This window comes from Thalassophryne amazonica, chromosome 3, assembly GCF_902500255.1.
Source record: "Thalassophryne amazonica chromosome 3, fThaAma1.1, whole genome shotgun sequence".
Taxonomy (NCBI): Eukaryota; Metazoa; Chordata; class Actinopteri; order Batrachoidiformes; family Batrachoididae; genus Thalassophryne; species Thalassophryne amazonica.
This window is the reverse complement of record NC_047105.1, coordinates 18,062,430-18,085,486: the sequence shown is the minus strand read 5'-3', so window position 1 is coordinate 18,085,486 and position 23,057 is coordinate 18,062,430. Positions and strand designations below refer to the sequence as shown.

Here is a 23,057-nt window from a genome sequence, read left to right as displayed (position 1 = left end):
TAGAAATCGGCCAGGAGGGCCGGGTCCAGGATGAAGCTCCTCTTCACCCAGGAGCGTTCTTCAGGCCCGTACCCCTCCCAGTCCACCAAATACTGGAAGCCCCGGCCCTTCCGACGGACATCCAAAAGCCGGCGTACAGTCCAAGCCGGCTCGCCATCGATGATCCGGGCAGGAGGCGGTGCCGGGCCCGGAGTACAGAGGGGTGAGGTGTGATGAGGTTTAATCCGGGACACGTGAAATACAGGATGGATCCGCAGTGAGGCTTCAGCTGCCGGCCTCACTGCGGATCCCACTTTGAGGGGGATGTCTCTTGTGGATAACCACACCTCCTGCCCTGGCCGATACGCAGGGGCCGGGGTCCGCCGACGGTCTGCATGGGCCTTTGTCCTCATCCGGGCCCTCAGCAAGGCAGAACGGGCGGCACGCCACACCCGACGGCACTTCCGTAGGTGGGCCTGGACCGAGGGCACACCGACCTCTCCCTCAACCACCGGAAACAAAGGAGGTTGGTACCCCAGACATACCTCGAAAGGGGAGAGGCCGGTGGCTGACGACACCTGGCTGTTGTGGGCATACTCGATCCAGTCCAGATGGGTACTCCAGGCCACCGGGTGCGCGGCTGTCACGCAACGCAGGGCCTGCTCCATCTCCTGATTGGCCCGTTCTGCTTGCCCGTTGGTCTGGGGATGATACCCGGATGAGAGACTCACCGTGGCCCCCAGTTCCCGGCAGAAGCTCCTCCAGACGTGCGAGGAGAACTGGGGACCGCGATCGGAGACGATGTCTGTTGGGATCCCATGCAGCCGGACGACGTGGTGAACCAGGAGGTCCGCTGTCTCCTGGGCCGTCGGGAGCTTCGGGAGGGCCACGAAGAGCCTTGGAGAATCGGTCCACTATCGTGAGGATGGTGGTGTTGCCCTGGGACGGCGGGAGACCCGTGACAAAATCCAGGCCGATGTGGGACCAGGGGCGATGGGGCACGGGCAGCGGCTGGAGCATACCCGAAGCCCTGCGATGGTCGGCCTTGCCCCTGGCGCAGGTGGTGCAGGCCTGGATATAATCCCGGACGTCGGCCTCTAGGGACGCCCACCAGAAGCGCTGCCGGACAACTGCCACGGTTCTTCGCACCCCTGGATGACAGGAGAGCTTAGAGCCGTGACAGAAGTCCAGGACTGCAGCCCTAGCTTCTGGTGGGACGTAAAGTCTGTTCTTCGGCCCAGTTCCGGGGTCCGGGCTTTGTGCCAGGGCCTCTCGGACGGTTCTCTCTACGTCCCAGGTGAGGGTGGCCACGATAGTGGACTCCGGGATGATGGGTTCCGGTGGATCCGACAACTCCGTTTTGACTTCATCTTCATGTACCGGGGACAAGGCATCCGATTTCTGGTTCTTGGTCCCGGGACGGTAGGTGATCCGGAAGTCAAAACGGCTGAAGAACAGTGACCAGCGGGCTTGCCTGGGGTTCAGCCACTTGGCGGTCCTGATATACTCCAGGTTCCGGTGGTCAGTGAAAACCGTGAATGGCACGGACGTTCCCTCCAACAGATGTCTCCACTCTTCAAGAGCCTCTTTCACCGCAAGGAGTTCTCGATTGCCGACGTCATAATTCCGTTCGGCCGGGGTCAACCTGCGGGAAAAATAGGCACACGGGTGAAGGACCTTATCGGTCTTCCCGCTCTGGGAAAGCACAGCTCCTATCCCTGAGTCCGAGGCGTCCACTTCAACCACTAACTGGCGACTAGGATCGGGCTGCACCAGAACGGGTGCAGACGAGAAGCGCTGTTTCAACTCCTTGAATGCGGCATCGCAACGATCCGACCAGGTGAAGGGGACTTTTGGTGAGGTCAGGGCTGTCAGGGGGCTAACTACCTGACTGTAGCCCTTAATGAACCTCCTGTAGAAATTTGCAAAGCCGAGGAACTGTTGCAGCTTCCTACGGCTAGTGGGTTGGGGCCAGTCTCTCACCGCCGCAACCTTGGCCGGATCAGGAGCGACGGAGTTGGGGGAGATGATAAACCCCAGGAAGGACAAAGATGTGCGGTGGAACTCACACTTCTCGCCCTTCACAAACAGCCGGTTCTCCAACAACCGCTGCAGGACCTGACGTACATGCCGGACATGAGTCTCAGGATCCGGAGAAAAGATGAGTATATCGTCTAGATATACGAAGACGAATCGGTGCAGGAAATCCCGCAAGACATCATTAACCAAAGCTTGGAACGTCGCGGGGGCGTTTGTGAGGCCGAACGGCATGACCAGGTACTCAAAGTGACCTAAGGGGGTGTTAAATGCCGTCTTCCATTTGTCTCCCTTCCGGATCCGAACCAGGTGATACGCATTTCTAAGATTCAGCTTAGTAAAGATTTTGGCTCCATGCAGGGGGGTGAACACGGAATCTAATAATGGCAACGGGTATCGGTTGCGAACCGTAATCTCATTCAGCCCCCTGTAGTCAATACATGGACGAAGTCCGCCATCTTTCTTGCCCACAAAAAAGAAACCTGCCCCCATCGGGGAGGTGGAGTTCCGGATCAGCCCGGCAGCTAATGAGTCCCGGATGTAGGTCTCCATTGATTCGCGCTCAGGTCGTGAGAGGTTGTACAGCCTGCTGGACGGGAACTCAGCGCCTGGAACCAAATCAATGGCACAATTGTACGGGCGGTGCGGGGGAAGGGTGAGTGCCAGATCCTTGCTGAAGACGTCAGCAAGATCGTGGTACTCAACCGGCACTGCCGTCAGATTGGGAGGGACTTTGACCTCCTCCTTAGCCTGGGAACCGGGAGGAACCGAGGATCCTAAACACACCCGATGGCAGGTTTCGCTCCACTGAACCACCACCCCAGACGGCCAATCGATCCGGGGATTGTGCTTTAACATCCATGGGATGCCCAAAATCACGCGGGAGGTAGAAGGAGTTACAAAAAACTCAATCTCCTCCCGGTGGTTTCCAGACACCACCAGAGTTACTGGTTGTGTCTTGTGTGTGAGTAAAGGGAGGAGGGTGCCATCTAGTGCCCGCACCTGCAATGGCGAAGGAAGCGCCACCAGAGGGAGCCCTACCTCCTTTGCCCATCCGCTGTCTAGCAGATTCCCTTCTGACCCCGTGTCCACCAGTGCTCGGGCTTGAAGGGTTAAATCCCCGCTCAGGATTGTGACTGGGAGTCGTGTGGCAATTTGTGTGTGTCTCACTTGAATGTCTTGACCCCCCTTAGCCCAGTCTCTAAGGGCGAGTGTTGACGTTTTGGCCGTTTGGGGCAGTCTCTCTGTGTGTGCTCTGTTGAGCTGCAGAGAAAACACTCTCCACGGATCAGCCTCCCCATTTTGGCCCTGTGCGTTTCCCTAACAACGTCAACAGGGGGAGCTGTTGCCCCACAAAGCGCTGCGGCTGTGGAGCGTGGGGAGGGCGGCCCCTTTTCGAACCCGGAAGGGAGAGGGGCGGCGCGTATCCGGTCACGTCCTTCGCCTCGCTCCCGACGGCGTTCCTCTAACCGATTGTCTAATCGTATAACGAGATCAATAAGCCCGTCCAAATCCCGCGGTTCGTCCTTATCCACCAGGTGCTCCTTCAGAACTAACGACAGTCTGTTTACGAAGGCGGCGCGGAGGGCAGCGTTATTCCAGCCGGACCTCGCAGCCGCGATGCGGAAGTCGACTGCATAAGCAGCTGTGCTCCGGCGCCCCTGTCTCATTGACAGCAGCACGGTTGAAGCGGTCTCTCCTCTATTTGGGTGATCGAACACTGTTCTGAACTCCCTCACAAACCCATCATATATCAGAAGGAGCCGCGAATTTTGCTCCCAGAGCGCTGTAGCCCAAGCGCATGCCTTGCCGCGAAGCAGATTAATCACATAAGCTATTTTGCTGGCATCAGTCGCATACATAACGGGACGTTGTGCGAAGACGAGCGAACACTGCATAAGAAAGTCCGCGCATGTCTCCGCACAACCCCCGTACGGCTCTGGAGGGCTTATGTATGCTTCAGGGGAAGGTGGGAGGGGTCGTTGAACGACCTGTGGAATGTCACTGTTGCGCACAGGATCGACAGGAGGGGGAGCCGCAGCAGCGCCCTGAGGGCGCGCCTCCACCTGCGCGGCGAGAGCCTCCACCCTGCGGTTAAGGAGGACGTTCTGCTCGGTCATCAGATCCATCCGAGCAGTAAAAGCGGTGAGGATTCGCTGCAACTCACCGACCATTCCTCCTGCAGACGCCTGTGCGCCCTGCTCTTCCATTGGCCGTTCAACAGCCGGTTGACGCCCCTCGGGGTCCATGACGTTGGCCGAGATATCCTGTTGGGAAAGTGTAAGTACACGGACCCACAACAGGGGGCGGCAAATGAACGGGACAATGGAATAGGTTAAATAACACACTTTACTGTTGTGAATGTGCACAACAAATACACAGATTACAGAAATGGACAAAAGTCAATTCACAAAGGTGTCGTGTGGGCAGGCCGAAGATAGGAGACGCCTCTCCAAAGTAGAAACCGGAACCACACGGTTTCCCGCCGCCACAGGACCCCGGGAATACTGGAGCCGCCAAGTCCCGAACTCCCAGGTGGCCCTGCCTCCGCATGTCGGACCTGGTACTGCTGGCGAGGAACAAAGAACAATTAAATGGGGGCGCGTTTGCACCCAGGAATCCGACGGCAGGAAAGTTCCCTCCACCTCTCGTTGGAAAAGTACTCCACAAAACCACGCACAGAATCCAAAAGGATACAATCTGTCAGCTGAGATACGTTACCTTTCAGTAGAAATGATATCTCGGCAAAGAGGTGGAGGACGTCAGTCCTGCTGATATACTCCTGCCGATCAGATGATTGGTAACAGCTGTTGCAGGTGATGCGTGACAGCTGTCACCCTGGCTGCTCCTGTGAGGCGGCTGCGCCCTCTGGTGCCTGGAGCCCGCACTCCAGGACAGGGCGCCCTCTGGTGGTGGGCCAGCAGTACCTCCCTCTTCTGGCGGCCCACACAAACAGGTTGGCCTTTTTGCTCTGGTTCTAAATTCTCATGTGGCAAATACAAGCCTTTGGCCTGACTGAGGCTGTAAACATGAAGCAGCTTTTATCCACAACAATTCCAGGTTATCACCTCAGCTTTTCTTTGTTTTATTGTGCAGTGATCCAGCACAGCAGAGCATGTGGATGGTGAATTGTTTCTTGGCATCCAACACTGATTCCAATGTTTTTGTTACATAACCAATTTAAGGATGCATGCATTTGAAAAGATTTAGGTTGGAGAAGCTCTAGCAGAGGTGCTGATGTGGTGGCACCCCCCCTCCACCCCCACCCTAAGATTTATAGTAACCCTGTTATTTCTCCTAAGTCAATTGACATTTACTATTATCCTGTTTTCAGCTTTAATTTCGCACCATCTCTAATAAAAATAATATTTATTGCAGCTCTTTAATAAAAAAATACAAAATGCTCAACATAATCTCTGAATAACAATAAACAAATCCTACATCTAGTAAGGACCAATTTAAAATTTAAAATACTGAAAGCAAATAAAATGTGCAGACCTGCATTGTCATTATTTTGGCCTGATCTGGGCATTGAGCCCATTTTATTCCCCTTTCTGGTAAATCTTTCTTCTGCCCTAGTTTTGAGTATTAGGGTTTTATTCTCTGTTCTAGTTTTGCTGTGTTACGTTGTTTTGTTTTTGTTACTCATCCCAGATGTCGGTGTTGCTCGTGCCTCTGACGCCTGCTTGTTCATGACTGCATCTCTGCCTAATCCTGCTAGTACTTCTGCTGCACTGACTGGACCACATTGTACCGAAGCCAAGCTTGGAATAAAGTCCATGATTTCTCTTCCACCAAAGCTAGTCTGGGAGATGCATTGCGGGTTCAGACGCTCGGGTGCTGGGCACCTGCCCGTCCTGACAGCAATTGGTAATTAAAATCATACAGTACACCATAAAACAAATGAGAGACAAAAAAATAAGTTTTTAAAGAGCTTGTAGGTGAATGTTTTGAAAGCCTGCTAGTCTGCTTTATAACCCTGGAGATCCACATCATCTGGACAGCCAATCCTACAGCATCCCATTTTCAATAACACCTCTGAGATATTGTGATGCACTGCACTGTGCTGAAATGAGCACACTCCCACCACTCACATTACAAAAGATTAGTAGTGGTAGTAGTAGTGGGTGGGCAGCAGCATGGCTTCCAAAAAAGAATGTGTCAGGTTCTGTGCCAGCTATGCTGCATCTGTATACAATTGTATGCAAAGGTTTGTGCACCCCTGATAATTTTCATAATTTTCCTTTATAATCATTGGTTGTCTGGATCAAAAATTTCAGTTAAATATAGCAGATGAACACACTGATATTGAGAAGTGAAATGAAGTTTCTAGTATTTACAGAAAGTGTGCAATAATTATTTAAACTAAATTAGGCAGGTGCATAAATTTGGACACCCCAACAGAAAAAAATGCATCAATATTAGTAGATCCTCCTTTGCAGAAATAACAGCCTCTAAATGCTTCCTATAGCTTCCAATGAAAGTCTGGATTCTGGTCGAAGGTATTTTGGACCATTCTTCTTTACAAAACATCTCATGTTTTTGATTTCTGAGCATGGACAGCCTGCTTAAAATCACACCACAGATTTTCAATAATATTCAGGTCTGGGGACTGAGATGGCCATTTCCAGAACATTGTACTTGTTCCTCTGCATGAATGCATTAGTAGATTTTGAGCAGTGTTTAGGGTCATTGTCTTGTTGAAAGATCCAGCATTGTTCTCAAGAATCTGCTGATATTGACTGGAATCCATGTGACCCTTAACTTTAACAATATTCCCAGTACCTACACTGGCACACAGCCATACAGCATGATGGAACCATCTCCAAATTTTACTGTAGGTAGCAAGCATTCTTCTTGGAATGCTGTGTTTCTTTTTTAGCCATGCATACCGCCCTTGTTATGTCCCAATAACTCAATTTTAGTTTTATGAGTCCACAGCACCTTATTCCAAAATGAAGATGGCTTGTCCAAATGTGCGTTAGCATACCTCAAGTGACTTTCTTTGTGGTGTTTACGCAGAAAAGGCTTCCTCTACATTACCTCTCTCATCCCAGCATATCCTTCTGCAAAGTGTGCTGTATAGTTTGAATGATGCACAGAGACACTATCTGCGGCAAGATCATGTTGTAGGTCTTTGGTCTGTGGGTTGACTATGCCTGTTCTCACCATCTTTCGCTTCAGCGTATCTGAGATTTTTCTTGGCCTGACACTTCGGGCTTAACTAGTACTGTGGCCTGTGGTCTTCCATTGCTTCACTATGTTCCTCACAGTAGAAACTGACAGCTGAAATCTCTGAAATAGCTTTTTATATCCTTCCCCTCAAACCATGATGTTGAACAATCTTCGTTTTCATGTCATTTGAGAGTTGTTTAGAGGCTCCCATGTTGCCACTCATTAGAAGAGATGGAAAGAGGGGAGACATTTGTAAATGGCACTAAGCTTTTTTAAGATTTAAGGCCATAAGCACACTATAATTTTATTATTAACATAATATAACATGCCAATAGTCTAAATTTGCTTTGTCTAGAAAAAAAATAGTTTTCCCTGAAGGGTAAAATTATCAAAAGAACAGATGGACTTGAACTACTTACGGCAGCGATAGTTGAGATCAATACAGTCTATGACAGTGACATCATAGCTCACATGGGGGCTTCCAGACTTGTGCAGGGCATTATGGGAAGGACACGGGGACAGCCGATTTGAGTAGAGAGGCACTGTGATGTCACTGGCTGATCTCTCTTTGGCTCCTCATCCAACATGGCAGAAAATGCTCCAAAACTGCTGTATTTCTGTATAAATCTAACATGTTTCTCATATATTATGTAAAAGCTAGTGAGAAATAAACACTTCTAAAACTAATAACACTGCTTTTGTAACCTGATAACACCTCTGAAGTGATTTAAAAGACATGTCACACACATCAGCGTGGACGCTATGTGTGCGCACATCACCTCCAGTCAAAGGTAACTTTCATCTTTCAAAAGCTCATGCAGATGTCATTAAAAGATAAATAAAATACAGTGCATCCGAAAAGTCCTGCTAGTGCTCACTTTGTCCACATTTATTATGTTACAGCCTTGTTCCAAATATGGATGAAGTTATTGTTTTTTCTCAAAATTCTAAATACAATACCCTATAATTACAATGTGAAAAAAGTTTGTTTTGAGATTTTTGCAAATTTATGAAAATAAAAAAAACTAAGAAAATCACATTCACTAAGTATTCACAGTCTTTGTCATGAACCTGAAAATTGATCTCAGGGACATTATGTTTCCACAGATCATCCTTGAGATGTTTCTGTAGCCTAACTAGAGTCCACCTGGGGTAAATTCAGTTGATGTGATGATAGAATTGGAAAGGCACACACATTGTCTACATAGAAGTATAGACAACTGTGTCTGAGTGTAAATTTAAACTTATTATTGCTCCTGTTAGTCCTATTGGGTGTTGCATGTGCAAATTAATATGCATGTAGCTGTAGGCACATGGAGTTTACAATCTCACTTTCATAGCTGTGACAAATTCTGCCTCCCCAATACGAAATCTACTCCACCAAAAAAAAAAAAAACAAGCCAGGAGCAGGCCGCTACTGTAGCCAAAGCATTTTGAATTTGCTCCAAGTCTGTTCAAATCATTCACACTGAAAGAAGCTTCCTGCCAAATAATCAGCATCAGCATCAATACCTAATAATGTTTTTTTTTTTTTGGCCACCATACTTCCAGCATTTGAGCAAAATGTCAAGTTTCGCCTGGTGCTGATTTTGTCAAAATGTTTGGAAATAACCAAGCGTGCACATTCTGGTCTGTTGTTAAAATGAATACATTCTGTGCAAATTTATTTACACTCATGTTGGACAATCCATACATAATTCAGAATCACTTAAACAAGCTATGGTGTGAAAAGTTGTCATCTTGTTCATGTGAATGCCATATGGCTGTAATACTGAATGTAAATTTATACATAACTAAGACATCCAGTCAGAGCAGAGCTGGGATACAGATGGAATCCATCCACATTGATGGTCCACTAATGGGGTGTTAGTTACTGATTAGCAGCAGTCAAGCTGTCGATCAATGAGACCTTTGCTGTCGGAACAAAGCAGAGGAAAACCAGACTCCTTTTATCACGTCGTTCATATCTGCTCACCATAAATCAGCCTGTGACACCACAGTTTTCGAGTTGATGTGTTTACGATGCACTTTTTAAAAGATTAGACTTCAGCAGCATGGTGAAGTTTGATCTTATATGATGTATGATATACACCCTCATATAAAATAATCTCGTCATAAATTTTTTTACTCATTTCTCTGGTCTGTATACAGCCATGTGCTGTGCAGGTGATTTTGCCAAGTGCGTGTCCTGATGTGTCCCACAGGGGCTCTGAGTGTGTATCATATTTAATGTCACAGTATGGCTGTATGATTCTGTTTCCCAATTTTGTTGGGGGTGTTTTTCAAGCTCTGCCATCAGTGAGAGCAAATCAGTTACAAGGGGTGTACAGCCAGTGCATTCTGAGTGTCGGTCCCAAGCTCGGACAAATGAGTCGGGTTGTGTCAGGGAGGGCATTGGGTGCAAAATGTACCAAACTAAATATGCACATCATAAATTGAATTTGCAAACTAGATCAGTCGAGGTCTTGGTTAACAACATTCAACATATGCGCAGTTGTCCAACAGGCTGCCGGCTGCTGTTGGCTGAAAAATGACACTAGGAAAGTGAGTGCTGGGGGCTTTGAATGTTGGCAGTACGACTGGTAGAGAGAGAGAGTCAGCTGACATGATGAAGAGGAGAAAGGTAGATATACTTTATGTGTACAAGAGACCAAATGGAAGAGAAGTAAGACCAGGAGCATCTGAGGTGGGTTCAAACTGTTGTATCTTTGGGGGGATGGGGGGAGAATGGTGTCATTTCCAAGGAAGATATATTAAGAGTGTGATAGAGTTTAATTGAGTGTCTGACAGAAATTGAAAATGGAAACTAAAATATAAACTGGAAATTGAAGGGGTGATGGTAAATGTCATCAGTGCATATGTCCACAGGTAGGTTGTGAAATGAAGGAGAAAACAGTTTTTTGGAGTCATTTAGAAGTTCTAACATGATGGAAAAAGTTAAGTTCATGAATACTTGGAAGTTACCATGTACTATTAACGATTTTGAGAATCGGGATGAAATTTTTGAACAGTTCCAAAATTGGACCTGATTTCTAATCTGGTGCAGATGATGGCCATTAGATAGATAGATAAATGCTTTATTAATCCTCTCATGGAGAAATTCAGTTGTCATTCAGTAGCAAGTACAGACTGAAAGACAAGGAACAATAAATATATATAAAACTCCAAAAGCCCAAGGCTTAAACCCCCCACACATTTAAATCAATATGTTCATTATAAAATCGAACAGCAGCAGGAATGAAGGATTTTCTAAAACACTCCATCCTACAGCACATGGAGAGGAGATGCTCAGATCTGTTGCTCCTCTGGGCAGACAGAGTCTCATGCAGAGGGTGTCTGGTGTTACTGAGGCTTGCTTGCATTTTTCTCCCTATGCACTGCTCCACCACTGCCCCCATGGTGTCCAGTAACTCCCTGACCACTGACCCTGCCCTCTTAACTAGCTTGTCCAACCTATTACAGTTTTTGACAGAGATGTTATTGCCCAAGCAGACAGCAGCATATAAAAGGACAGCCACAACAACAGATCTATAAAACTTAGACACATCAAAGGGCATCAGCCTCCGAAAAGGCATCAGCCTCAGGAAAAGAGCCTGGTCTGAAAGTTGATGGTCATTTCTTTGGTCTTATTTGTGTTTACAGATAGTGAGTTGTTGCTGCACCATTCACAGAAGGCTGTGATCAGGTCTCTGTACTCCCCCTCCTGGTTGTTCTTAACACATGCCACAATGGCTGTGTCATCAGAATACTTCTGAATGTGACACGTTTTCGAGTGGTATTTAAAGTCAGATGTGTAGATGGTAAACAGAAGGGCGCGAGCACAGTTCCTTGTGGAGCTCCAACGCAACTCACAACAGTGTCCGAAATGATGCTGCCCATCCTCACGTACTGAGGCCAACCCATCAGGTAACTGTGGATCCAGTTTGTGAAGGTTGAATCCACCCCCAATCCCTCCATCTTTTGTTTGAGGATGTCCAGTTGGATAGTGTCAAATGCACTTAAAAAAAATCAAAGAACATCATCCTCACATATCCACCAGGTTCATCCAGGAAAGAGTAGGTCCAATGCAACAGAAAAAGAATGGCATCATCTACTCCAATTGCCTCCTGATTGGCAAACTGCAGTGGGTCCTGCGCATGTTGTACCTGCAGTCTGAGAAGGTGCAGGACCAGCCGCTCCAGCGTCTTCATGATGGGAGATATAAGAGCGACTGGACTGTCATTTGTTTTTTGTTTGTTTTTTTTATCTCAGTAGCACATGCTTCTTTAGTCACCAGGAAGAGGGAAGATGTTTTCCACAGAACAGGGACTCTGCCGGTTTGAAGACTGAAAATGTAGAGTATCTGGAGGGGGTTGCAAGCTGCTCCACACAGTCCTTTAACAGACATGAGCTCACATCATCCGGTCCTGGACCTTTACATGGATGTAGCTTTCTCAGTTCAGCTTTCACCTCATCAGTGGTAAAAGTTGTAAGTGTTGGTGGCACAGAAGGACCTGGGAAGATGTAGCTGTCCGGTGAGGGTGAAGGTGAGGATAGAGGAGGGGCAGGAGTGGAAGCGGCAGAGTGAGTTACATTAAACCTGTTATAAAACAGATTAAACTCCTATCACCTGCTGGCAGACAGTGTTTCCCTTCATGCCCCTCCACACCTCCTTGGTGTTATTAGCCTTTCAGCCTTCTCTCCAGCTTCCGTTTGTAATTCAGCCTGGACTTTCTCAAATTCCTTTTCCCCTCCTGCTGTATCTCCTTACGCTTTTCCCCTGTCAACAAGCCTTAAATGCCCTCTTCTTCCTATTTAGAAAGATGCTGGTGTCTGCTTGTGACCCAAGGTTTATTATTGAGAAAGCACCTGGCAGTTGTAAAAGGCAGAACAACATCCCTGCAAAAGTCAATATAATCTGTTGTGCATTCCACCATTCTGTCAATGTTAATGTCAGTTTCAGTACTCCAGTTGTTGTCCTTTAAATTCTGGATTTCACTCCAGTCAGTACATTCAAAGCAGTCTCTCGGCGATTCACAAGCCTCTGGAGTCCACTTCTTAATTGTCTGACTTGTTACTGGCTGTGTGAGTACCTGAGGCTCATACACAGATCTCAGATAAATTGTATTATAATCAGATTTACCCAGAGGAGGAAGTGCAGACACAGTATAAGCCTCTTTGACATTAACATAACACAAGTCCAGAGTTTTTGCTCTCTTGTGGGAAAAACCACATATTGTGTAAATCCTCAGATGGGGGGGGGGGGGGGGCAATACTAACATGGTTAATATTGCTAGAAATCACAAACAGTGCATCAGGGTGTAGTGTTTGAAGTGTTGCGACAGTTTCATGTGTGACCTCACATGCAGCTGTTGGCTCTGCCCTTGGAGGGATGTAAACAGTGATGGTGACTATGCTGTTCAATTCCCTCGGAACATAGTAAGGTCTTAATCCAACTGCCAGGAGCTCAATGTCTCTACAACACACTCTCTCCTTAACAGAAGTATGTGCAGGATGACACCATTGTTTGTTCACAAAAAGTGCAAGACCCCCCTCCTTTGCATTTTCCACTCGATTTCCTATCTCTGTCCGCACGTACCAAAGTAAAGCCAGGAAACTCCACAGCAGAGTACCACAGTGCTTTTACTCTCACGGAAGGACCAATCATGCCTGACAAGCGCCACCAGCATCATCACTTTTATTAGGGTAGGAGTTGACATTACCCATCATGATTGAGGGTACTGCAGGCTTGAATCTCCGCTTCCTAGCCTTTAGCTTAGCTCTTGCACGGCAGCCTCTGAAAGTTTTTTTAACCTCCAGAGGAATCTTGTGTATCATTCCTTGCCTCGTATGAAGCAGTGTGAGAAGATCGTCCCTGCTGTAGATGATTTTACACATGACAGCAAAACTACTACTACATATACCAAGTTTGTTCAAGGTTGACATGGATGGATAAAGAACTTACTATGATGTTTCAAAATGTGCCCCAGTTTCCTGTTCAGGATTAAATGGGAAGGAACTGTGCTCTGTGGAATACCCTTGTAATGTTGAGTGTAACGCTATTTACAGTGCATCCAGAAGGTATTCACTTATTCCAGCCTTATTCTAAAATAGGATGATATTCTTTCTGCGGCTTTTGTTATTGTGCTGTTGTTTTGTTTTTTGTTGTTGCACAAAACATTTCTACACAAAATACCTAATAATGACAATGTGAAAAAGTTTTTTTTTCAGATTTTTGCAAATTCCTTTAAAAAACTAAGAAATCACATGTACATAGGTATTCACAGCCTTGCCATGAACCTCAAAATTGAGCTCAAGTCCACCTGGGTAAATCCAGTTGATTGGACATGATTGGAAAGGCACACACCTGTCCTACATATAAGGTCCCACAGTTGACAGTGCATTTCAGAGCAGAAACCAAGCATAAAGTCAAAGGAAATGTCTGCAGACTTCTGAGACAGGATTGTCTTGAGGCATAAATCTGGGGAAACACTTGTGCTGCTTTGAAGGTTCCAATAAGCAGAGTGGCCTCCATCATCTGTAAATGGAAGAAGTTTGGATCCACCAGTACTCTCCCTAGAGCTGACCACACATCTAAATGGAGCTATCAGAGGCGGAAGGCCTCAGTCAGGAAGGGGGCCATGAACCTGATGGTCACTCTGTCAGAGCTACAGCATTCCTCTGTGTAGAGAGGAGAACCTTCCAAAAGGACAACCATCTCTGCAGCAATCTACCAATCAGGCATGTATGGTAGAGTGGCCAGACAGAAGCGACTCCTTAGTAAAAGGCACATAATTAGACAAAGACTGAACTCTTTGGTGTGAATGCCACGTGTCATGTTTGGTGAAACCAGGCACCATTCTTACAGTGAAGCATGGTGGTGGCAGCATCATGCTGTGGGGATGTTTTTCAGTGGCAGGAACTGGGAGACTAGTCAGGATTTGGGAAAAGATGAATGCAGCAATGTACAGAGACATCCTGGATGAAAATCTGCTCCAGAGCACTCGTGACCTTAGACTGTCGCGACAGTTCATATTTCAGCAGGACAATGACCCTCAGCACACAGCCAAGATATCAAAGGAGTGGCTTCAGGACAACTCTGTGAATGTCCTTGAGTGGCCCAGCCAGAGCCCAGACCTGAATCGGATTGAACATCTCTGGAGAGATCTGAAAATGTCTGTGCACCGACGCTCCCCATCTAATCTGATGGAACTAAAGAGGTGCAGCAAAGAGGAATGGACAAAACTGCCCAAATATAGGTGCACCAAGCTTGTGGCATCATATTCAAGAAGATTTGAGGCTGTAATTGCTCAACAAGTTATTGAGCAAAGGCATACGTATGTGGATGTGATTTCTTAGTTTTTATTTGTAATAAATTTACAAAAAAAAAATCATGCTGTCATTATGGGGTATTTTGTGTAGAATTTTGAGGAAAAATGGCTTTACTCCATTTTGGAATAAGGTTGTAAACATAACAAAATGTGGAAAAGTTGAGCACTGTAAATGCTTTCCTGATTCACTGTACGCTGGATATTGTTCTGCTGACTTAGTACATGGCACTAATAGGCTGAATAAAATATTATATGGTGAACCATGCATTAATGTTTAGACTTAGCATGTGTAATTATACTTTTCTTCAGTACTAAAGCCTGTAATTCCCAGAAATCCTTAATCTCTGATCCCTTGAGCTATTGTCTAGAAATGTAATCCATATAGAGATTTAATGCTCTTTGTCTTCTTGTCTCTCCAGATTGAAGACATGCAGTGGCCTCGAGGGTGAGCAAGATATTCCAACTTCCGTATGCAGCCTCCCCTGTAAATCTGGTGAAAGGAAAAGGTAGTGAAAGGCATGCCCTGCTGCTGGCACTGCGAACCCTGTGACGGGCTACCAGTACCAGTATGATGAGTTCACCTGCAAACTTTGCTCCTACAACATGAGGCCCAGTCCTAACCGCACGTCTTGCCAACCCATACCCATAATAAAGCTTGAGTGGCACTCACCCTGGGCAGTGATTCCTGTTTTCCTGGCAATGCTTGGGATCATTGCTACAATTTTTGTCATGGCGACTTTTATACGGTACAATGATACGCCAATTGTCCGAGCATCTGGAAGGGAGCTAAGTTATGTTCTGCTGACTGGGATCTTCCTATGTTACATTATCACGTTTGTAATGATTGCTAAACCTGATGTTGGCGTGTGCTCATTCAGAAGGATTTTTCTGGGTCTGGGTATGTGCATCAGCTATGCCGCCCTCCTTACCAAAACCAACCGAATCTACCGTATCTTTGAACAGGGTAAAAAGTCAGTCACGGCACCCAAGCTGATTAGCCCTACATCACAGCTGGCAATCGCCTCAAGTCTCATCTCGGTGCAGCTGTTGGGGGTGTTAATCTGGTTTGGAGTTGATCCACCCAATACGATCATTGACTATGATGAGCAGAAGACCATCAACCCAGATCTAGCACGAGGGGTTCTGAAATGCGACATCACAGATCTTCAGATCATCTGTTCTTTGGGATACAGTATCTTATTAATGGTGACATGTACTGTTTATGCTATAAAGACCCGTGGGGTCCCAGAAAATTTTAATGAAGCAAAGCCCATTGGGTTCACCATGTACACCACCTGCATCGTCTGGCTGGCTTTTATACCCATCTTCTTTGGCACAGCACAGTCTGCAGAAAAGGTAAGAACGAGTGGATGTGTTGAAGTGCAAGTGGGAGTGAGTGGTCAGAAATGGTAAATGAGAGGATGAAAGATGTTGGCTTGGTGGATGAGACTTAACAGGTTATTTATTGAAGGAAAACCCTTAATCAGTTGTTCCACATCCTGCCCTCTTCACCTTTTATCATTTGCCACAATAAAATGCACAGCAACAATTAGGTATTTGTTGGCATTTAAAACTCTGAAGCATTCTAAGGACACCCCTCTGCTAAGGCTCAAAGTGCTTGTACATTGCTTGTTGTTCTTTAAAAAAACGGGAACTGTAATTTCCTGCCTTGGTTGCTTTGCTGTGGTCTCTCCAAGTAATGGTGTACTTTAAGTTCGAGGATGCCGAAGATTGCTGTCAAGTTTCATATAAATTGGCTTGTTGATTATTGCCTGTTGTGTAGTGTTGCACAATTCTTTAAACCTGCCCTCACGTTATCTACAGTCAGAAAGATTATACTATGCTGACATGGTATTGTTTATTTCACAGTATGTGTTGTGAAAAGTGTAGGAACACGGACCCACAACAGGGGGCGCAAATGAACAGACAATGGAATAAGCCAAATATAACAATTTAATGTTGTGAATGTGCACAACAGAGCAACAGACAACACAATTGAGATCACCAGTCAAATAAGTTACGGTGGTGTGTGAGCAGGCTCGAGGATAGAAGACGCCTGTCCAGAAAAGAGCCGGATCCCACACGCCTTCCACTCCACCGGACCTGAAGCAATCCTGGAGCCGCCAAGCACTGGGTCCCCAGGTGGCCACTGCCTCCGGCTGTCAGATCGGGTACTGCTGGCAGAAAGAACAGACAGGTGATGGTGGGTGTATGAACACCCAGCAAACAGTTCAACACGAAGGTGAAAGCACCTCCACCTCTCAATCACGGAGTTTGTACAGATCCTGCAAACTCAGATTACTGTCAGTATGTACAGAAGTAAAACGTTACAACTGTATAAATCAAAGGCTGAGACGTTTACTTCACGGTAGACGATTTCTCGGCAGTGAGGTGAAGATGCTGCCCGGCTCTTATGGAGGTGTGGATGATGATGATGAGTGACAGCTGGTGTTGTAGATGAGTGACGCTGCCACTCCCGGTGCTCCGGCACCCTCACGTGCCTGAAGCCCGCACTTCAGGCAGGACGCCCTCTGGTGGTGGGCAGCAGTACTCCTCTTCAGCGGCCCACACAACAGTATGTGTAAGAAGAAAACACCAAAGACATATACACTTGCATGTTAGCACTTGAGGTTAGCATTAACATGTATGGTCAGACTAATTGCCATTAGCTTTTTTAATACGGTCTCTCAGTAGTCAAATGCATGGTCCTGTACCCGGGGTCAGCAAGTAGTGTTTCACAGTGACTAAGCGCCATCCTCCGACACCAAAAGACGTGAGTCAAGTCCACTGCGGGTCATAATGCAGGTTACATCAGGATAGCAATACCTAAGTAGCAGTACACGCCACATGGGAAAATGGGTAATTCCCACAGTGCTTTTATCACCCTGATCTAGAACCATCCTCAAATGAAAGGGAATATACTCCTTGATAAGACCAATGTTGAACAATCTATGTCAATTAATTTAGTGAGGATGTACTATTTCAAAATCTTAAAAGTTTTGCGTTTTCTTCCTGCTGCCTCTGTAATTTTTCTGCAAATTTATCACTTTTTTCACAAAGATTGATGCACATCAGTTAATTACTTTTTGAGTCATTTTGCAGACAAGCATTTCGTTGCTAACTGTTATGAGTATGGTAACAGTTTCATTCCCTACAGTCACATTAGCTACAAGCAACAGCACGTAACAGAGGCAGAGCCATTATTTTCAATCAGAGTGGGCAGAGAGAAAACAGTTACTCTGCTGCCAGCTAGGCAAGGCCAAAATACACCAAAAGTCTATTTAATGCAAATACTGAGTGAACACAACACGGGGACTGCCAATCTGAGTCAATAGGCTCAGGACATCAACTGGTCATCTTGAACAAAATATAGAAGCTCCGAAACAGCTGTATTTCTGTATAAATCTAATGTGTTTCTCATATATTTTGTAATGTTATAACCAGATAACACCTCTGAAGTGATTTACAAGACATCTTATGGAATGTTGGCATGCACACCCTGGGGAAAGCCCATCAAGTGACAAAGCCAACTGACCCTAATCTGACCATAAAGTTAGGGAGACTCAAGAGGAGTATCACTTGCATTATGAGGGAGTGTCCTGTACACGGTCTGCATGTGTGCTGGTTGTAGTGATGCATGGCAACCTTGACCTGACCAGCCCTATGTATAAACCACGGGGCAGTTATATGCAAACAACATATCTTCTGGTGTTCATTTGAAAAAGACAATTGCTTTCCATGCAGTATCATGGAGGTAAGTATTCATGCATGTCAAGTGCAGCATTAAGGCTAACCCATGTGTTCTCATTTTCTCCAACAAGGCTTCTGATGAAGCAGGTCTGCCAATGGAACAGAAACTCAGGCTGGGTTGCACCAACATAGATTAAATTAAACCTAGGTTTGGCCTAAACTGAATTTAGTAAATCCATGTTTAAACTGGGTTTAAATTCCTGAGATGTGTTGCACATCTTAAATTAAACCTGGATTACCTAAACTGGTTTAATCAAGGATTAAAATAAACAAATATGTTCATCAGACCGCCATTAATGGGTATGGTCAAATGTATGCATAAATAGACAAAATATACAACTAACATTGACTGAAAACAACAAACGATGACACATTGAATTATATAATAATATAATGGGCCGTTGCATTCAGTGCTTTGGAATGGCCTGTTGATAGATTTGTAAACATTGTCGCGTGCTGGCCATTACATTGTATCACTCGGGCAGTGAAGATGGCATCAGTGAAGATGGCATCCTCATCAAAGGGCATCCAATTTTTCTTCTTTTGAGAAAAATTTACTGGCAGGGCTAATGGAGGAATTTGGGAAAATTATAGAGGACAAAAAAACCTGATAATTTAATGACAGAAAAGAAGGAGCAGGCGTGGGCATCATTAACGGAGAGATTCAATGGGGCACGGGAATAAAGGAGGCCAGGGACAAGGCTCAGCTGAAAGGCTGCTGGAAGAATTTAAAAAGCAAGGCAAATCCTGCTGTAGAATTCAACAGGGTTTAGCCTATCTCGAATATTTCTGCATGGAACTCTATCTTGTAACTCAAGCAGACGAATGACAGCAGCCATGTTGTCCGAATAATACATTTAAACCTCCTCCAGGGGGTTATATTAAAACATGCAATCCAGGTTATCCTTGGGGTTAAAATCCACTGGTGCAACAGACTCACAATTAATCTACGTTTAAGTGGGTATTAAATCTGAGATTAGCCATGGATTAGATTTAACCAGAGATTAGTGGAAACTAAATTTAAACTAAGTTTTAAGTGTTGGTGCAACACGACTAAAAAGTATAACTGAGATTAAATGTCGATTTAAAGTTTAAACCACGGGTGGTGCAACCCAGCCTCAGAGGTCAGATTCCCAATTCCTTTTAGTTGTGGTTCTTTTTGGTTTGTTTGTTTGTTTTGGGGTTTTTTTTTGGAATAATAATAGGGGGAAAATGACATATCAAATGAACAAAGCACTCTTGTTTGTTTTACAACTCTGTGGGATTCCAGATTAAATCTTTATGCTAACAGCATATAATGCCATGTTGAGGGAAAATATGGCATTAAGAGGAAATTTTTCTTATTATCTGTTTTCTACAACCCCAGGCTTTGTTGTTCTTGGTCCTGATGAAGCAATTACAGTGTGTAAATTTATAAAAGCCAACAGATGCAACGCCCCAGTGGTTAAGTTGTGTCTGAATAGGTGGTTAAGCTCTTCAGAGACACTGTGTGATTGTGTTGTCTGTGTCTTTTTGAGGTACAACAGGTTAGGAACACTCTCAGCAGCTGACTCCATCAGCTCATTTTCACCAGCTGCCTCAGGCTAAATCCAAATTTTGTTGCGGTGTGAGAAAAGTTACGAGTGAGGAAACTTTAATGGGTGGGTTAAAATGTTCTTGCCGACCATAATTGCAAAACCTTTACATCTAATCGAAGCCTTCTGAAAACTGTTGTGAAATTAAATGTAATTAGTGTCCACATTTAGCCCTCTTTGAAATGTGGAACACAATCTGCCATAGGCTTCAGAGATATCATATTTTCACTGCATGGGAATGAAATTATGTGAGCACTGCATAGATTGGTTGTGTCCCCACAGATTGTTGTTTCAGTACATTTAGAAGCCATCATATACACATATCATTTGTATTTTTTAAGGAAGCTGCAAGAACATGAGTGCAAATTCTTTTCTATGAAGACCCAAGAAAGAATTTGGATGGATCCCACAAGGCAAAAATAAATTTGCGTGTCACTCAAAAAAATTACAATTTTGGTACAAATTAACATTTTGAAGTTTAAAACTAAATTTCCTTGCAGTATTCATTAATGTGCAGACTGCAGAGAAAATAAAACATCAATATGTCTGTCTTTTTCCATCATATTTCCAAAAAAAAGACACCCTGACAGAATGTGCATGCACGTGCTTTGGAAAATTAAGTTGAAAATAGTTGTAATAGTTAATAGTTTTTTTCTGTGACCACTAGATGGCAGTGTTCATTATAAAAATGGTTCACATATCACACAAACTCCACAGTGCCCCACAATTTCTACATGTAAAACTGTGGTCAGATACAGAATTGCAGTAAGCCCTAAGAGACCACAGCGGGGGCGGAATATAAGTATCGCTTTTGCTATAAAATTCATGCAAGACAACATGATGGACCAAATCAAGGGGCTGAAAATTGGGTCATGCTCTAGAAGACATAAATTACATTACACTTAACAAATTTCATATCATGTGTGTGTGGGGGGGGGGGGGGGGGCTTCAACAGCTCAAGGGAAATGGTAATAATGGTATCATTTGTTTAACAGTATGACCTTGTTTGTTTTACAAGAAGACTCTCTCCTGGGCTTTATATATGTGAATTTGACACTATTTCTTTTCAAACAGGAAATGTCACAGCAGATGGCATTGCCACGAGAATTGCGTGGCAGTGCGGGGGTTAAATTTGTGCAAGTGTCAAGGCACTTCAAAGGAGTAGAAAAGACGTAAGCGTGTGTGATGTGTCCTACTGGATGAAAAACTTCATGGACACATTATCAGCCTGCACATGTTTTAAGAAGCCCCGCCTCAGTGGTGGGGAGTTGGGTACTTTCATTTACAAACTTGAATGCTTTTAAGTATCTGGTGGCCTGCTTCTTCACAGCATGTTAAGTTACCCTTTTAAGTAGAAATGGTTCTAATACTTAGTCGTGATTGGCATTTTGGAATAAACTCTGAGTCTAGCCAGAGGCAGAGATATACAGTTTCCTGTGTCCCAAAGGAGGATAGTTGCTGTTACTTCAGTGGCCCAGGTACAACTGTTGAGCTTTGGGGGTCTTGATGTTGACAGAGCTTTCTACTCAACAAACCTCACTGCTCTACTACCAGCATTAAAGAGGTGGACTAAGGTAAAGCGTATGGTGTCCTGTCTAGGGGGATAAACGTGTCCCCTAACAGCCTATCAGGACAGGCTTGTGCAATTTCAGCTTTTACTGTCATGACCTGTTGACACCACCCCACAACTTATAGGTTAGGCCAAGTTCGAATCAAAGAAAATGTTTCATTTGAGTTTTATATTTTGAGCAATTTGAACGGTGGAAAAACAAAAACAAACTGCTCTAATGGGGAATGTGTTATAGACTTTTTTTTTTTTTTTTTTTAGTTCAGCACATCAGGCACAGACAGGCACGAACAACTCCCCACTTCTACAATCCTGATTAAAGACATGGACGGGCAACACAACATAGCAAGAGCAGTTGCTCTCAAGCAACTTAATTTGAAACAGCAATTTGAAGTTGTTAAAAAATAAAAATCCACCCACAAGTCATTAATTAGCACAACACAATCTGCCCATTTTTGTGGAGGCTGGCTCAAACAATTTTCCAAGATTTCTCATTCTTCTCATTCTCATTCTTACATGTCCGAAGAAAGCCACATAAAAAAATTTCAAATCAAAATGACCAAATCACTGATTGACATTTAATGGAACTTTTATATAATTCCTACTTAGTCCAAGAAAGGATCATTGCAAACACTCTGGACTGCCAGACTATCACTGACACACATCGACAAACCTACGTTCAAATGAGAGACACCAGTTCACCAAACCTGTATGTCTATGGAAGTGTGAGGAAACCAGTGTACAGGAGGGAACCTGCTCAAACACCAGAACAACTCCACCCAGAAATGATCTGTGTTGGACTCAAACCCAAAACATTCTCCCTGTGAGGCAACAGCACTAAACACTTTCACATTTAAAAGCATTTTTATTGATAATATGAAAATATTAGATATATTTACAAATAATTGCATGGTAACAGATTATATATAATTATATATATATATATATATATATATATAGAGAGAGAGAGAGAGAGACGGCAGGAAAGTTACCTCCACCTCTCGTTGGAAAAGTACTCCACAAAACCACGCACAGAATCCAAAAGGATACAATCTGTCAGCTGAGATACGTTACCTTTCAGGTAGAAATGATATCTCGGCAAAGAGGTGGAGACGTCGTCCTGCTGATATACTCCTGCCGATCAGATGATTGGTAACAGCTGTTGCAGGTGATGCGTGACAGCTGTCACCCTGGCTGCTCCTGTGAGGCGGCTGCGCCCTCTGGTGCCTGGAGCCCGCACTCCAGACAGGGCGCCCTCTGGTGGTGGGCCAGCAGTACCTCCTCTTCTGGCGGCCCACACAACAGGTTGGCCTTTTTGCTCTGGTTCTAAATTCTCATGTGGCAAATACAAGCCTTTGGCTGACTGAGGCTGTAAACATGAAGCAGCTTTTATCCACAACAATTCCAGGTTATCACCTCAGCTTTTTCTTTGTTTTATTGTGCAGTGATCCAGCACAGCAGAGCATGTGGATGGTGAATTGTTTCTTGGCTCCAACACTGATTCCAATTGTTTTTTGTTACATAACCAATTTAAGGATGCATGCATTTGAAAAGATTTAGGTTGGAGAAGCTCTAGCAGAGGGTGCTTGATGTGGTGGCACCCCCCCTCCACCCCCACCCTAAGATTTATAGTAACCCTGTTATTTCTCCTAAGTCAATTGACAT

General features: G+C 45.0%; 1 protein-coding gene across 1 annotated transcript in view; it reads left to right on the top strand.

Moving 5' to 3' along the window:
* The window catches only part of LOC117506389 (metabotropic glutamate receptor 7), a 922,561-nt gene that overhangs the window by 737,083 nt on the left and 162,421 nt on the right, over window positions 1-23,057 (top strand). The window contains 4 exon segments of the mRNA XM_034165896.1: window positions 14,921-14,941; window positions 14,943-15,006; window positions 15,009-15,052; window positions 15,054-15,857. Coding sequence (XP_034021787.1) covers window positions 14,921-14,941; window positions 14,943-15,006; window positions 15,009-15,052; window positions 15,054-15,857 — 933 coding nt within the window.